The sequence below is a fragment of the Ursus maritimus genome, unplaced genomic scaffold (genome assembly GCF_017311325.1).
Source record: "Ursus maritimus isolate PB19 unplaced genomic scaffold, ASM1731132v1 scaffold_1, whole genome shotgun sequence".
NCBI classification, from domain to species: Eukaryota; Metazoa; Chordata; class Mammalia; order Carnivora; family Ursidae; genus Ursus; species Ursus maritimus.
In genome coordinates, this window is record NW_024423343.1 from 59,650,989 (window position 1) to 59,664,987 (window position 13,999).

The window sequence follows — 13,999 nt, forward strand, 5'->3', positions numbered from 1 at the left end:
ATTGATGTTTAAACTTTATATAGTTTTTATTTCATTTTTCTAGCAATTCATCATCATTTATTGTATTGGTCTATGATAGGTTAAAAAAAACGCAGCTGGTTCTTCACAGAGTTTGTGAAATACTACTTTAGAACCCACTTTCCCCAGCTGTAGCCCTAGCCAACCATGCCTCCATACTCCCTGGCAAGCTACCTTGCACATAACATGGAATCACTCCTTTTTGGTGCCAGGCAGGCAGCAGGTGGTCTCAGTACATGCCCTAAAATTGGAACAGCTCTAGCTATTGACAAACTGTTTGAGCACAAGTTTCAAAAGCCAGCGTGGCTGATTAATAACAGCAGCAAGGGGGTTGTTGAGTGGGTTGGTGTTAACAAGGCGAGCAGATGCACAAGGCTGGCTTGTGGATTGTTAGTGGGCCTGGGAAGAGTCCAACACAGGCAAAGCATTAGCCTCCCCAAGTAGTCACTGCTGAGTGTGATACCTTGACCTGTCCACTTTCTTTCTTTTTTTTCTTTTTAAAGATTTTATTTATTTGTCAGACACACACACACACACACGCGCGCGCGCGCGCGCATGCACGCGCAGCCATGCAGAGAGAGCATCCATGCACGCACGCATGCACACAAGCGGGGGGGGCAGGCAGAGGGAGAAGCAGGCTCCCCACTGAGCAAGGAGCCTGATGCAGGACCCCAGGATCATGACCTGAGCTGAAGGCAGTTGCTCAACCAACTGAACCAGCCAGGCGTCCCTTGGCCAGTCCACTTTCCACTTGAGAAAGAAGCCCGTACTGGGATCCCACCTCAGCAACGAATTCACTATAAGCCGAATTCCCCGTAGATGGTTCAAGAGGTTATTGTTAGGCAAAATGAAGACACAAATTACTGATGTAGGCCACGTGGTCATTATATTTCTAAATGATAGGGCTCTTTCTCTTGTTGTAATTCATGGCTGTTTATATGCTTAAAATACCTATGATTACTTTGTGGTAGAAATCAGACTATTTCTATATTGAGACAAAATGACTTAATGAGGAAAAAAACTAATAATCCATCAAATCCTTCCTACAGAAAAACATTTGACTAGATGTTTTGCTGGAAAACTTTGTTGTTTTGGTATTAGTAGACACAATCTTTAAATGTAGACGTCATTAAAATTAAGTTATAATAGGTAAGTAAGAACAACGGTTGCAATATAAAGCTGTGAAATCAAAATTACCTTAGTTGATTGCATACTTTTGAAACAAATAGTTGAAATGGCGATCATCTCCCTCACCCATATTTAGGGGGAGATTTCTATAGTTTGCTTCTTTTTCTAGACACAGAAATGCAACCCGAAAGGTTGAATGCAGACACAGCATGCCTTAGTCTAGCAGTAGGATTTCTCGGGATAAAGTACGCAGTATTCCAGAATAGCATATAAAGTACAAATAATGGGAAAGCCATTAGTTAAATAGAACTAAAAACTATCACATATATTCCATGATTCAAGGCCTCATAAAGAAGTTCAGGGTTCTGCATAGAATAATGCAGTAATTTTCTCTCTCTTTCTCTACATCTGCACTAAATAACTTCAGCATTCCTAAAGGATTATGGAGAAAGTCCTTATCTTGGCAAAATTTTTAGTTGTTATAAGAGAAAGTTACAAGAAAACTTCATGTTAACTCAAATTGAGGAGACTGAATGGAAGGAGGGAGATTTTGACATAAGGGATAAAGTGATCTCATTTGCAAACAAAGAAAATACAGTTAACTCAATTATCTAGATATTGATTACACACATGTTAAATTATCTGTGATATATCTTTGCCTCTCGTTTGCCAGCCAGCCTGTGCAAATTGCATTTCTGCTCTATTTCCTGAATTCTCTCCTTCGTACCTTTGCTTTCCACATCAGCCAGAACTTGAAAATGTCCACGTGGCGGCCACACTGGATTGCCTTGTCCCCAGTGTCATAGGAGACATCATACTGCTTGTCTGGCTGGAAAAGGTACCCGGCACACATCTGGTTGCATCCCTGGAGTATACCCTATCAGGAAAATCAAGACAAGTTTGCATCTGTAGTCATAGGTCAGAGATGTGAATGGCTTTGAAACAGGGCTGGTGGGAAGGAGAGACTTGGGATCACATGCAACCTTTCTTCTAATGTCTTTATAAGGCTTTCCATTTGTTCTGATGGCTTTCTTGAAAACCAGCTTTGGAAAAACCTTTGCCCCTTTCTCTCTGTCACTAATTAGAAAATGATTTTTTGTCTCAGACGCTTACAAGAAGGGACCCACTGCCCCCTCTAGGGGGCATTAAGAAATGTGTGTGGGTGTTTTGGGTTGTTTCCAAGACTGGGAAATGCTATGGTGTTCAGTGGACCCGGGCTGCAGATATAAACTCCCTGCAGTGGGTAGAACAGTGTCATGTGGTGAAGAATGTTCCTCCCCCAAAGTGCTGCCCCCCAAGTCTTCTAGTCTTTTCCAGGGATCTCCTATAATGTTAACAGACACTCTGTTAGGAAAGTAGTAAAGAGCTTGGGCAGGTTCTGGCTCCTACAAGCTGGAGACAGATCTTTGGAATGCCTCAGTATACATATATTTTACTGAAGCAACAGTGCTCTTGAGGGCAGGGTCCTATTAGTAGACGCTTAAAGAACTAACTTATTTCCAAAAGCTTTTTAGTCAACATTCCTTGTTGTCCTAAGTCGTTGTTCTGCCTAATTTACTTCAGCTCTTGGGACCACGAACTCATGCTAAGAACTTGTAGTATGTTCCAGGGAGCACTTTTTGTATCCAGTTGGTGGCTCACCCAACGGCTCTCACTTTTGCTAGTACCAACAGGAAGGAATGCGCAGTGAAATAAGGCCCTATAGTTTCCGTCAGGGACAGGACCCCGAGCGCTGAACAACAGGCAGGGAGGGCAGTAGAGAGCAAGAGCCAAGAGGAGGCTCGAGCTGGCGGAAGGCTAAGAGACAAGGGCAGGAAAGAACAGCAATGGTAGTTTCAATGGGGCTGTCAATCTGTGTGTTTATCAAGTACAGTAAAAATAATAATAATAATAATGAAACCAAAACAGAACGAAAACATGCTTTTCTCTTCTTGTGCCTCGTAAAGCACATTCAGGCTGCCAGCTCATCTTTGCGGGCAGTACAGACCTTTTCCTTGACGAGAATGGCAGAGCACTGCAACAGCACACCCATCATCTTGTGAGGGTTCCAGGTGACTGAGTTGGCCCTGAAAGAAGCACATGATATGCTCTGAGGAGAAGGTGCAGGAGTCAGCAAGAGGCAACTGTCCTCTTGAGGAAAACACCACCCGTTGCAACTGGAGTCGGTATGCGTTTTCGATGCCTGGTCCCCCAGACAGGCTACTCAAACAGTAAACAAATATTCTGCAGGCAGTCTGAGGTCCTACGTCGCAGACTGCCTCTTCCAAATAACTGTTGTTAATAGTAGCTAACATTTGTGAAGAATGTTCATTATGTGTCCTGTTGTTCTGAGAGCTTCGCAGGCATTCTGTCAGTACGGTATGGTGGTTAAGAACTCAGGCTTTAGAGCCGGACTGTCTAAGTCTGAATCCTGGCTCTGACATTTGTGAGTTTGGGCAAGTAACCTAACTCCTCTGTTCCTCAGTTTTCCCATTGGTTAAATGGGGAGAATAGTGTCTCCCTCCCAAAAGTTAATAAAGGATAAATGACTGGATACATACAAGACGCTAATAACCATTCCTGGAATATCTAATTCTCACAACAACCCTATGATGTAGGGACTCTCATCCCCTCTTTTACGTGCAGAAACTGAGGCATGAAGGGGTTAAATGCATCACCCAAAGTCAAACAGTGGGGCAGTGCTGGAGCCGAGACTGAAGTCCAGGACGTCGGACGGCAGAGCCCGTGCTCGTAACTCTTCCACGAGCCTGCCTCCCTCTAGGCCAGACCCCGGCTTCCCTCTGCTTTCCTGTTCTTAGTTATAAAATGCGCTGGCAATGCTGACCTACCCGCTTAGGAGGTAGTGTGTGAGTGACACCTAAAAGCAAGGATCGTTTGGATAACTCTAGATTTTGACTCCTTAGCAGCATTATTTTAGTGCCAAATGAACATGACGTTGCCAGCGTAGGCTGCAATGATGGCCGAACAAGCATGGTTTCCTAGCAACCACATCGGTTGTTCAGACTTGAGAAAAGGGTTAAGGAGCACACTGGCTAAGCCATTACAGAGACAACTGAGTCGAGCGCATGATGACTGAAACGGGGGTAACTTGCTTCAGTGGTTTTCAGACTCGTTCCCAATGGCCTGGCCCACAGCTGGGCTCTGCACTTTCATACCTGTGAAGGATGTTTTCCCCAGACACGCCAACGGGCCCTGAATTATACTGCCTCTGTGCTCCCTAGAGCTAAATCCTTGCTGGGAATGTTTAACCTCTTCATCTTGCTGAGGTCCTTTAGATGGAAAACAATTTAGTGTCTAGGTGACTATAGGGTGAGTACTGTGTTTCAAGGAGAAGTAAGGCCTGAAGTACTTCTCCCCTTTGCACATAGTACAATAACCTTTGTGAAAGAGACCTGTGAAGAATTCTTTAAAAAGGTGACTAAATGTTATCACAGTGAAAGTCATCAGTGTCGAGCCATATTTAAAAGGGAGTGGGTTTAATCAATTTTCTCATAGCTATCATTCACTGAGTCATTAAGAAATTTTATTTGGTTCTCATAAACTGTCTTAATGGTTTTTTGAATGTCTTAGAGGTCTGAAGTAAATGATTCTTTGCTGTTCCCAATGTAAAGTAACAAGACATGATATGGATTCAATTTCTTTTAGGAGACATATATGCTTTAAAATCTTAGAAAAATCTGTGCAGAATGTTTCAGGTTCTCCTGGATGCAAAGACAGAAAATGGAAATCGCCTGAGAAATCTACAGTACAGTTGGGCTGACTCATCTACATTTAGTATATTATCCTCCAAGTCATAGGGTCATATAATTATGCTTCGAAGAGTCAGTCCCACTCTCATGGACACTGGCCTTTCAAAACTGAACCGGAAGGAAAGAGGCACAGTAGAGGTAACTGAAACTCAAGCCAGAGCCCCTGCTGTGAGAGAAGCCGCTGGTGTGTTCTCCCTGCTCCCTATGCACCTCTCCCCTCAGTCTGCTCCCACCTCTCTCTACTTTGCTCCAGCCGCACCGGCCTCTTTGATGGTCCTCCAACTTGCCAAGAACAGTCTTACCTCAGGGCTTTCATACTTGCCCTTCCCCTGGCTGGAATACTCTTTTATGTATCCTTGTTTCCTGTCTCGTTCTATCCCCGTATCTGCTGAAATGTCACATCCCCAGGAAGGCCTCTGACTACCCCATCTCAAATGGCGTGCCTTTGTCCTCACTGTTTCCTAACCCTGCTTTATTTTTCTCTACTGTGGGATAGACTAAACGCCTCCTTGTTTAGGAACATCTAGCTTGCTGGACAGTAAGCTTCAGGAAGGTAAATCTCCTGGTTGATAATACCTTCTAGATACTGCCTTATTTTTCCTATGTGTACCAGATACACATTTTTTAGAAAAGTGCCCAAATGGCTGGACTGAAGGCAGGTAACTAAGGACTCACATCCGTGCCTGCCTGGCTCATGACAGGTGCTCAGAAAATATTTGCTGAATGAATACATGAGTCGAGGTGAGCTCATTTGGGATCAATACATTGGAGTCAGGTTAAAATCATATTTGTCTTAGGGCTCGATTCTCTCTGATCAGAAGCTTCTGTTTCTGACATGAATTGTGCCAGGTTAGCAAGTGAACACAAGAAATGGTCCTGATTCTAGCTGGCGGGGTAGGGGCCTGGTTCTCCTAGGTCAAGATGGGGGTGTCCTGGCAGCAGTGAGTGACTTGGGAAAAGCCCAGATGGGTTTGGATGCCTCATTGCTCCTCTGGGAAGTTGTCTTTGCCTCTTCAGCCACTGTAGATGCCAGGAGAGGGGACTGCCATTTGCAGTGGGTGCAAGGTCCAAACACGCCAAAGGCTTTGGCCGCCATCCAAGTAAACTCAGTGATTGAGAAGAACAGGGAACAAAGAGGGGGGCTTCGGTTTGGGAGCTTGTGCAGAAATGGTTCTGATACTGGGCCGGAAAAGGTACAAAGTAGTACTGGTTAGGGAAAAAAAAATCCTATTATCTTAGAACTACCCACTGAACTTAAATGGTGAGCAAGAAAATAAATTAGTTAGCTCAACCGATCAACTGAGTTAGATCAACTAAATTAGTTAGAAGTCCCCCATTCTCAGCAGTAAATTTAATGAGAGAGAAGAGTGTACTGAATCCGTGCCCCTTTCTGTGTCCTTGGCGAATCTCCTTTAGCCTCTAGATCCCTGCACTGCTCACTTTCTCTTCTCTACTAGCTGGTCACCTAGCAATCACGTCTGTCACTGTGCTTACCACATTGTGTTGTCACTGCTTACCTGTTTGTCTCTCTTCCTAAATTGTGAACTCACTGAGGACTCGTTTAGCTGGGAATCATCTTTGATCTCCCAGTGCCTAGCATGCAATAATTGCTCAATAAATGCCTACCGAACTAACACGGACTTAGTCCGACGGAAGGAAGACCCTGGGAATCAGGGTGGGGAACATCGGCGGACGCGGGGCACGGCGTATTTGATGGCCTGGGTGAAAGGCGGCCCTGAGCTCAGGCCCTTACCTTTCTATGCCACTGAGTTTGTAGCGGTGCTTCCTGGACATGAGCAGCCCGCCGCCCCAGGCAGCCTGTGAGGACAGAGACAGGAGAGGGAGGAGGAGCGGCGACGGTTAAGAATCGCACACCAATCACTCCACACCTCTAGTAAAATATGAGAGAGAACGTAAATGGTGAAAACCATGAGGAACCCACACTGATTGTCCAACCAGTAGCAGCTGTAATTATTTATCATTTGTCACTTCTTCAAAAGTTCCTCCAGGTTAACCTCAGAGGGGCTGTGCGAATGATACAGGCAAATGGGGTCTGAGTCCATGGTGCCAAGACCCAAAGGCCTGGAGTACTGTGGAAAGCCAGGGACGCTCAGGGAGCCCCACCATGGCTCTGGAAGTGACTCAAAGGACTGGAGCCTGCCATCCGATTCTCCCTAGGGGAGAATTCTAAGGGCTCCTGAAAAAACCAGCAGGTCTGCCAGGCTTGGGGGTCCCACAACAGCAAGACATTTTTGTGGGGACCCCGATGCATATTTACTGAACAGCTTGGGACAGCACATGACACAAGAACAGCCGTTGTTGGTCATGTGCTCAATAGTCTGGCAGAAACTGTCCAGTTGTGAGAAGTTCTATCCATAAGAGAATGGAGAGAGAAAAAGGAAAAAATATACCCAGTCTCACATGTGGAAAATGTAGCTTTTATGTTCCTGGGAAAATTTGGGACTAAATCTCTTAGTTGATAACATCTTCCTTATACGGCCTTATTTTTCCTACATGTACCAGATACAGGGCTTTTTTTTGAAAAGCGTCACAGATGGCTGGACTGAAGGCAGGCAGCTGAGTGTCCAGATTCATGGCTACTTTCTATACATTGTAGCTTATATTTTTTTCCTTCCAAAACCAGTGATATTCCACTCTGTAGCCATTTGTCTAGACAAAAGCTTCCTGGAAAGGTGAGGGGAACGGTATTCTCACAAGGACCGCAGAAGACAGTGGTGGGCCAGTGAGAAGCCGGATGAGTCCTAGAAGATTACAGACCTGTAGTATGTACCCGTCACGAATGGCCAGCTGGAGGCCACAGGAGGGCTGAGCTGATGTGACGTGGAGAGAGGGCTGGCTGGGGCACGGGGAGAAGCTTGCGGCACATCGTAAAGCAGAGCTGTTCCCCCCGCCCCGCAAACGGACTGGCCCCTCTGTGAGTTCTAGCACTTACGTCGACATGAAGCCATAGGTTATATTTCTCACATATATCTGCAATCTCCTGGATTGGATCAAAAGCTCCATACACCGTCGTGCCCGCAGTTGCATTGACATAGAGGGGAACGAATCCCTACGAGGGAGGAGAGACAGGCTGATTAGTGTTTCCACCCCTCTCCTTTCCACATGAAGTAGAAGAACTGCGGTAGCCTTTCTTTCTAGCAGAGATCAGCTGAGCTGATGTGCTGTCAGATATGATATCTGGGAGAATTCTTTGTTGGTCCATGTACTCATTCATTCAACAAATAGTTTTTGAGTGACACGTATGTGTCAGGTCCTGTTGCAGAGCCGTGGAGGAATTCGGCAGTGAGCACAACAGATGGAGATTTCTGTCCTCGTGGAGTTAACATTCTAGTGGGGAGTGACAGACAACAAACAAAATTAAAGGAGCAAAATGCACAGTATGTTCGCTAGTGATAGGTTCTATGGCAAAGAGGAAAGAAGGAAAGAGTAATAGTAAGTGTTTGCAGTGATGGGCAGGTAGTGCCGAACATCTTCTGGGTATTATACATTTCAGAAGCCGTATTGCTCCAAGTGTATTGATGTAATAATTATGCTCAAGCATTGTTTGCTTATTTAAAACACAGAGGAAGCTGAAAAATTCATGAATAGTGGGCACAGTAAAATTTTGACGTGAACAAGAAATACATGAGTTAAGCGGAATAATGGGGCTAGGACAGGCTTGGGGGACTCTCGGAGTCCCGGGTTCTTTTCAAGCTCAGCTCCACCCATGCCCCTTGCTCAGTCGTAGCAACATTTCCATCCATCTGCTCTACTGACCAGCAAACAGCCAGAGCTAGAAAATGAGCTACAAGGATGAAACCAAAACAACAAGCTGGTAAATGCCTGATAGCTACCTGGCGGTGCCTTGTGGATACATCTGTTCTGTGAGATTTTGTTTTTCCTTAATAGCATTTATTGAGGCTGGATTCACCACGTCCATGGGCCATCTGCCACGGCATGGAAGCACTCTGCTAACCAGAAGCCTAAGCTAAAATGGTATCTGTTACAATGAGATTATACCTAACAAGTAGCAAGTAAAAAGCTCAATTGGGCTGTGTCTTCATGATACTTGGGTAGTGGATTTATTGAAGTACATCAAACTAATCACTTGGCATAATAGAGATAGGACAGGTGGCTTAATTAAGACTGAATTTCTCTTTTTCTTTTAAGAAAATGACACTGTATAGACACAGCTTTAAAGTGAAATCATCCTGTAATTGGAAATAAGCAAATATCTGAGATTATAATTTTAGAAACACAATAAAATTGTCTCTTATATTATCAAAGACTTTTATTGTCTAGGGCAGAAAGAAGATATTTTTAAAAATTTGTATCTGCTGGAGTTTAGGTGCACCACAGGGTACATACCTTTTGCTTGGCATCAAGAATTTTTGCCTCTAAATCAGCTGGAATTATCTTCCCCCTGTAATTATTAAAAAGGAAGAGAAATTAAAATGAAGAATCAATGAGATTGCACATGAAAAAAACTTCAGCGGCAGCAAAAAGTAATTTAATCGGATATTTTCAACAGACCATTAGCAGCTTGGCACACTGTACTGAGTCAGTGCTTAAGCACAATAAAACAAATTTAACAGATGAACACATTTAATACATCAAGAACCTAATATTCACTCTCCCCTGCCTACCTTTCATTGCACTTTATCAAAATCACATTGTCAGTTCCAAAGCCAAGTGCAGATCCAGCCTTCTTTATGGAATAGTGACTCTGCAGCAAACAGAGGATTGAGGTTGGAAATTAGACAGTCTCTTATAAAACACCATAATCCACAAGCAAGGGCACCCAACTCACGTGTTCTGAGGTGAAGAGGACCAGTTTGGGAACAGCCGCCATGCCCTTTGTCTTAACTTCGGGGAAGAACTTGTATCGAGCGGCCATGATGCTGTACATGTTGGAGATGGCTCCCCCTATAGCAAGTAGATACATTGGGAGGTATGAAGCTCCATCATTATTGTTTCTAATAACAAAGACTGAGCTGGTGTCTTAAGAGACAAGGGAGGCAGAAATGGGAGGAACAATATCCTGATAGGTTTTGCTGGCTTCCCTATTGCCACGGCTTCCCTCTGGTCCCTTTGCCTTAGGAATACGGGTAGTCATACTCATTACCAAAGCCATCTAGGCAGTTTGGCTGGAGGTGATTCATGTACTCCAATGCCCGTTCCACCTGAAGCCTAGACAGAAATATAAGAGGTGGCAGTGGCAGTGGCTGCAAAGAGACAGGTGAGTTACAACTTTCCTGCTTTCACTTTCTGCTCCATCTATTTACTGCACAAAGATGAATCTATTCTCTGAATCAGAAAGACAGAAAAAGAGAGAGTAATGGAGCCTACAGAAGGAAACAGTGACATTGCCGAGAAACTCTCCTCAAAGAATAGCTCAACTGAATTATTGAGTCATTTAGGAGAGCTCTAAGTTTATTAAAATAAAACTAAACTCGTGTTTACTTAAATAAAGATCACAAGGAGAATGGAGGTAACTATCTAGGTATGTCTGGCCAACACAAACCAATCGCTTTTGTATCAATTTCTTGGCAATTAAACAGGCAAATTCATGGCCAACTTGAATTGCCTGGACAACTGTAATTCTTATTTCTTCTCTTCCCCTTGTATACAATTATGCTGTCTCTGACACCATCCCACAGTGCTGCTTACCTCCAAGAATATCTGTCCTTGTTTTAAAGATTCTTACTGTATCTACATCAAACTAAAGATTCGAAGTAGATATACTATTTTGGCTGAAATTGATTAGTCAATTGATAATGTTGATTCACTGATCCTCAGATGAAGCAAATTGTTGTTGACAGACTAGAGTTGTTTAGCATGATTTGAACACAGCCTTTGTCAGTTTTCACAGGTGAGGCCCAGGCTCGGTTAGACAGTACACATAGAATGCAGCATTCTTGCTAGCCTTCACCCTCACAAAGATAGGGCAGGAGTATTGAAAAACAGTATTTTTTAAGGTCATTATTCTTCCACAAACTCACTTTGTGTTTAGTGTTCTCAAGGATCCCAAGGATCTAGAGAAGAGAAACATACCAGGAGAAAATATCCCATCACCGTCTTTACTTGACCATCCAACTATCTCTCTCATCTTCTTAAGTGTTATTTGCTCCATGAGGACAAATACTGGTGCGATTTCATATGTAAACCTGAAAAGGTGGTGAGAAAAAAAAGTGAACATACAGAAGTCAATCCACTTGTCTGGGGAACACAGATGATTGGTTTAGTGTTTGTACTTGGGTTCTAAAAAAAGGTGTATTTGTTTCCTGGAAATTCAGTAAGTCACCAATCATATATCAGAAATATCAGAAACCAGCCTGGGTTACCTAGAGAGGTGGTGGAAGTGCCTGCTCTGTGCTTTCTCAACAACAAAATAGATTTTATCTGAATGGAATGTCTTAGATGTGGTCCACCCAGAGAAATAGAAGGAAAGAAAGTAACTTTCCTGGGTCTCCTTTACCTTTAAGATCTAAGATGATACAAATGTTAATTGAAAAATGGTATTCTAAGTTCTACATAAAATTAGTCTGCAACTGGCCGAAACCAACTGCCAGTTTCATACTTGTAGGATCTATAAAACCCAGAGCCAAAATCTATCTTTTAAAAACAATATAAACATCTGAAAGCTAACTGTGAATCTAATTGGAAATATTGACCCAGGTTTTAAAGATCTCAATATAATTACCTACATGGTTTTTCTACTGATAATCCCCAAGGACAGCTATGTTTCTGTAATTCTCTGAAGTCAATATCTGTCAAGAATAATTATAAGTGATGATTTTCTAATTACCAATTATAAATAATAAGATAGTCAACTGGCCTACACAGCTAACTGCAGGTTATCAGATATCCTGGTAGGCCAGTTTTGTCTTCTAACAAACTGATTCAGAAGTAGCAAGCCATACTCTTCTCAAAGCAGTTGAGAACAGAAGCACAGTCAAGTAGACTAGTCATTGAAACAAGATTGTGGTACCAAGGATAGGGTTTAAGAGAAATCAAAGAAGGTCCATCCATAGAAAATTAAGCCAGAAAACAAAAAGATATTTACTGACTCTGAGCCTCTTTGTCTTTCTGCTTGTTGCTTGGTCTTCTTAAGCATTAGAGCCTGTGGGCTCGGCTCAGACCATGCTTGCTGAAGAGAGATTCCTACATTGACTCAGCCAAGTGATATGGGGAGACTTTATCATTGATTAGGGTGTTTGGGCTGAACACCAATGCTGAGGACTAATGGGAATTCTTGCTGGCTTAATGATTTAGAAAAGCTCTTTGCAAGGATGAGATAACAATTGTACAATAAGACACAGGTGAAGCTACTAAGTTTTAATCATGGGGGAAGCAATCAAATTAATCACTTAGTGGTAAAAGAGGACAAAGAGATCCTGGAGGACCCTCAGGATATATCTGCTGGTAGAAGAATTTTGTTTCCAAAAAGAATATGTCCATTTTCCTTGGGAGGACCCTTGAAATTTAGGAGGAAGACCCTTGGAAATCATGTGTTCAGTTACCATCACCTCTGGAGGTCACAATCATGCTTTGGTTCTGCTCTGAGCCCCATCACCGTAGCAACCAACACTCCCTCATGTCTGATGGCCTGATAAAGGAAGAAGAAGAGAAGGATTCCTGGTTTAGCCTGTGCTGCTGAGTGTACCCAAGAGGCAAACTCATGATGTGCTTCCAACATTCTTGAACAAATGTGGTATCAATAGTGCCACTGATTTTTGGAAATGTGGGAATGGCAAAAATGTTTGCATGGTGGAGAGGTACTGGCGGCAGTGTGTGTGCTGGAATTTCACGATACCAAGTGAGAAGGCTCTCTGGGAAAAGGCAAAGAACAAATGGAATCACACGCCATAATATCAGAACCTTATCAAGGGTTAGATGAAATCTGAGTTGGAGTCAAGTCAGTGTTAGATGGCCAGCAGGAACCACATGCAGAAGGGAGAAGGAATGGCCTTGAAGGTCAGGGGGTTGGTCCACTTCATGATTTAAATTAATTTAGGTCCCAGGTTTGTATGAATTAGTGATGCTACCTAAGGACCAGGAACATGGCCATTACTCTCAGTATTAGGAGGAAGAGTCTCCAGAGTTTGATCATGAGACCATTTGATCTCATCTGTTTCAGTTTCCTTATTTGAACCAGGTACCCAGTTCCTAAACCTTCTTCCAGTTTTGTTCAATAAATACATATTGAGTGATTATTCCCTGCCAGGTGGCATCTTATGTACTGAGGAGATGAAGATGGTACAGCACCATTCCCAACCCTGAGGAGGAAGCTTACTAGGATGAGTCCAGCATCTGCTTCTTGGTCTTGCTGCATCCTGTTTGACAGTCCCTGCTGGGGTCTGAAGGACCAGTTATCCTACAGCTAACACCATGCTTCTCCTGATTCACGGCTTTAGTCCTGACATCCTCTTCTGGAAGCTGATAGATTGGTCCCTGGCTGTTGATCCTCAGCCAAGCCTGACAAATGGGCTAACACAGTGTTCCCTGTTTCTGACACCTCTCTGATCCTGCCTTCCCATCCTGGACCATGTTAACAACTGGGAGTCTGCCTATACCCAAAGCCTTAGAGAAGGCCTTGAAGTTCACCCTAGAACAGTGGTTCTTAACTGGGGTCAGGGAAACCTCTGGGGACCTTAGGAAAGCTATGGTCCCTCTCTCCGGGAAGAAGATGAGGATATGGACATCATTTTTGTATTATAGGAGATTCTCCTCTTGCAACCTGGACTCCAAGTTAGGTACCCTTTCCCTAAATGACAGGTAAAGTAAATAGAGCCAAGAGATCAAATGTCAAATATGGATTCAAAAGAAGCTGGTTAGATGCTAAAGTCAGAGTATAAGATGACATTTCAGAATCAGAGAATAAGAAGCTAAAACTGCAAAAGGCTGTGGGGTGAAGTTAAGAACCTGGGATTGGAAACAGGATGGTGATGATCACGAGTGACGGTAAAGGAGAGTTCAGAGACTTCCTGTGTTCTGAGTAGGGTAGCAAGTCTGCCCTTTTTTAGTGGTTCAACTCCACTTCTTAGTGGAATTCATTCCAAACTAAGGCAAACTGTTAACAAGCTTTATTTCTCTTGTGGCAG

General features: G+C 43.5%; 1 protein-coding gene across 2 annotated transcripts in view; it reads right to left on the reverse strand.

Moving 5' to 3' along the window:
• The window catches only part of GAD1 (glutamate decarboxylase 1), a 38,644-nt gene that overhangs the window by 4,188 nt on the left and 20,457 nt on the right, over window positions 1-13,999 (reverse strand). The window contains exons 6-13 of one of the 2 annotated variants that reach the window (XM_008687105.1): window positions 10,950-11,062; window positions 9,706-9,821; window positions 9,542-9,621; window positions 9,264-9,318; window positions 7,849-7,965; window positions 6,649-6,713; window positions 3,134-3,212; window positions 1,874-2,023 (exon numbers count right to left, since the gene is read on the reverse strand). In XM_008687105.1, the coding sequence (XP_008685327.1) occupies window positions 1,874-2,023; window positions 3,134-3,212; window positions 6,649-6,713; window positions 7,849-7,965; window positions 9,264-9,318; window positions 9,542-9,621; window positions 9,706-9,821; window positions 10,950-11,062 (775 nt within the window). Of the gene's footprint in view, window positions 1-1,873; window positions 2,024-3,133; window positions 3,213-6,648; window positions 6,714-7,848; window positions 7,966-9,263; window positions 9,319-9,541; window positions 9,622-9,705; window positions 9,822-10,949; window positions 11,063-12,467; window positions 12,505-13,999 lie in introns of those variants that run through there. The other variant, XM_008687106.1, reaches the window with a different exon arrangement.